At 49.3% G+C, this 1,003-nt stretch overlaps 1 protein-coding gene across 1 annotated transcript in view; it reads right to left on the reverse strand.

The window, feature by feature from the left end:
* LOC100740295 (insulin-like growth factor-binding protein complex acid labile subunit) overlaps positions 1-982 on the reverse strand; it is a 15,636-nt gene extending 14,654 nt beyond the window's left edge. The window contains exon 1 of the mRNA XM_012386880.3: positions 16-982. Within this exon, the coding sequence (XP_012242303.1) occupies positions 16-163 (148 nt within the window). The 5' untranslated portion in view covers positions 164-982. The remainder of the gene's footprint in view (positions 1-15) is intronic.
* Between the last annotated feature and the right edge of the window lie 21 nt (positions 983-1,003).

Genomic DNA, 1,003 nt, shown 5'->3' on the forward strand with positions numbered 1-1,003 from the left:
CAGCCGCGGCGGCTACAGCAGCTACAGCAGCCTGCGCCGGGTTGATAACGGTGCTGGAGAACGCTTCCTGTCGGCAGGTGCACGGGCTTATCTCGCGGCGAACAGCGCAATGAAGGCTCGAGCTAGCCGCCAACCCTAAAAGCGTGTAAAGCAGCCCCGACATGGTTGTTTGAACGTTAAAACGCTTCCGTGCTGATCACCATCCAAACGGGCCAGTAGAAAGGTCCGTGCTCGTCGACAGAGGTGATCTTCCCCGGTCCGGACGGACCATGCGTATCCCCTGGATATCAATCACCTTCCACTGCTTCTCGGTTCACCGTTCCCTCTCTGTCTTTGTCACTACTCTCTATGTCTGACACTTGCACCGATTTCTATTACTATCGAATAATAGAATACGCGAATCACAGGACACAAGTAATTTTACAATCACTTGGTAATAAAAGGATTATCCACTTGAAGTAGAAGCAAAGAGTACGTTTGTAAGAGGATTAAAAAGTTGTTTCGACCATAAACCTCGATTCGGTGGTGATTCGAACTTAAATGGAATTAAAAAAAAAACATGGATAAGTTATGTAGAATAGCAAGTGAGAAAGAACGTACGAAACAGATCTCATCGAGTTCCGAATGATAACGTTTAAGGGTTGAAAGTTTATCTTTCCGATAGGTGTTATTGAGTGGCTCGCGAACGACACTCGGTCACTCTGTTCGCCGACACTAACTCTAGACTGACACTGGCCGGATACGACTGACAGCTACGTATTATCTACACTGTTCCGATCCACACCCCGACGGGGTATATATATTCACTGCTGAAACGCGGGTGAAAGCTGACTGCTGTGTATCTATCTCCGTTTTTTCTCTCTTTCTTTTTCTCGTTCGTGCCGGACACGAAGGAGGCTTATCGTCGCCAATGGGCCCTCCTCTTGGCGCCACGAACGCGGCAACGGCATTAAGCCGCGGCGCGCCGCGCGAGACTTACTTATAGTCACAACGTCGTGCCGTG

The sequence above is a fragment of the Bombus impatiens genome, unplaced genomic scaffold (genome assembly GCF_000188095.3).
Source record: "Bombus impatiens unplaced genomic scaffold, BIMP_2.2 scf_0418, whole genome shotgun sequence".
Taxonomy (NCBI): domain Eukaryota; kingdom Metazoa; phylum Arthropoda; class Insecta; order Hymenoptera; family Apidae; genus Bombus; species Bombus impatiens.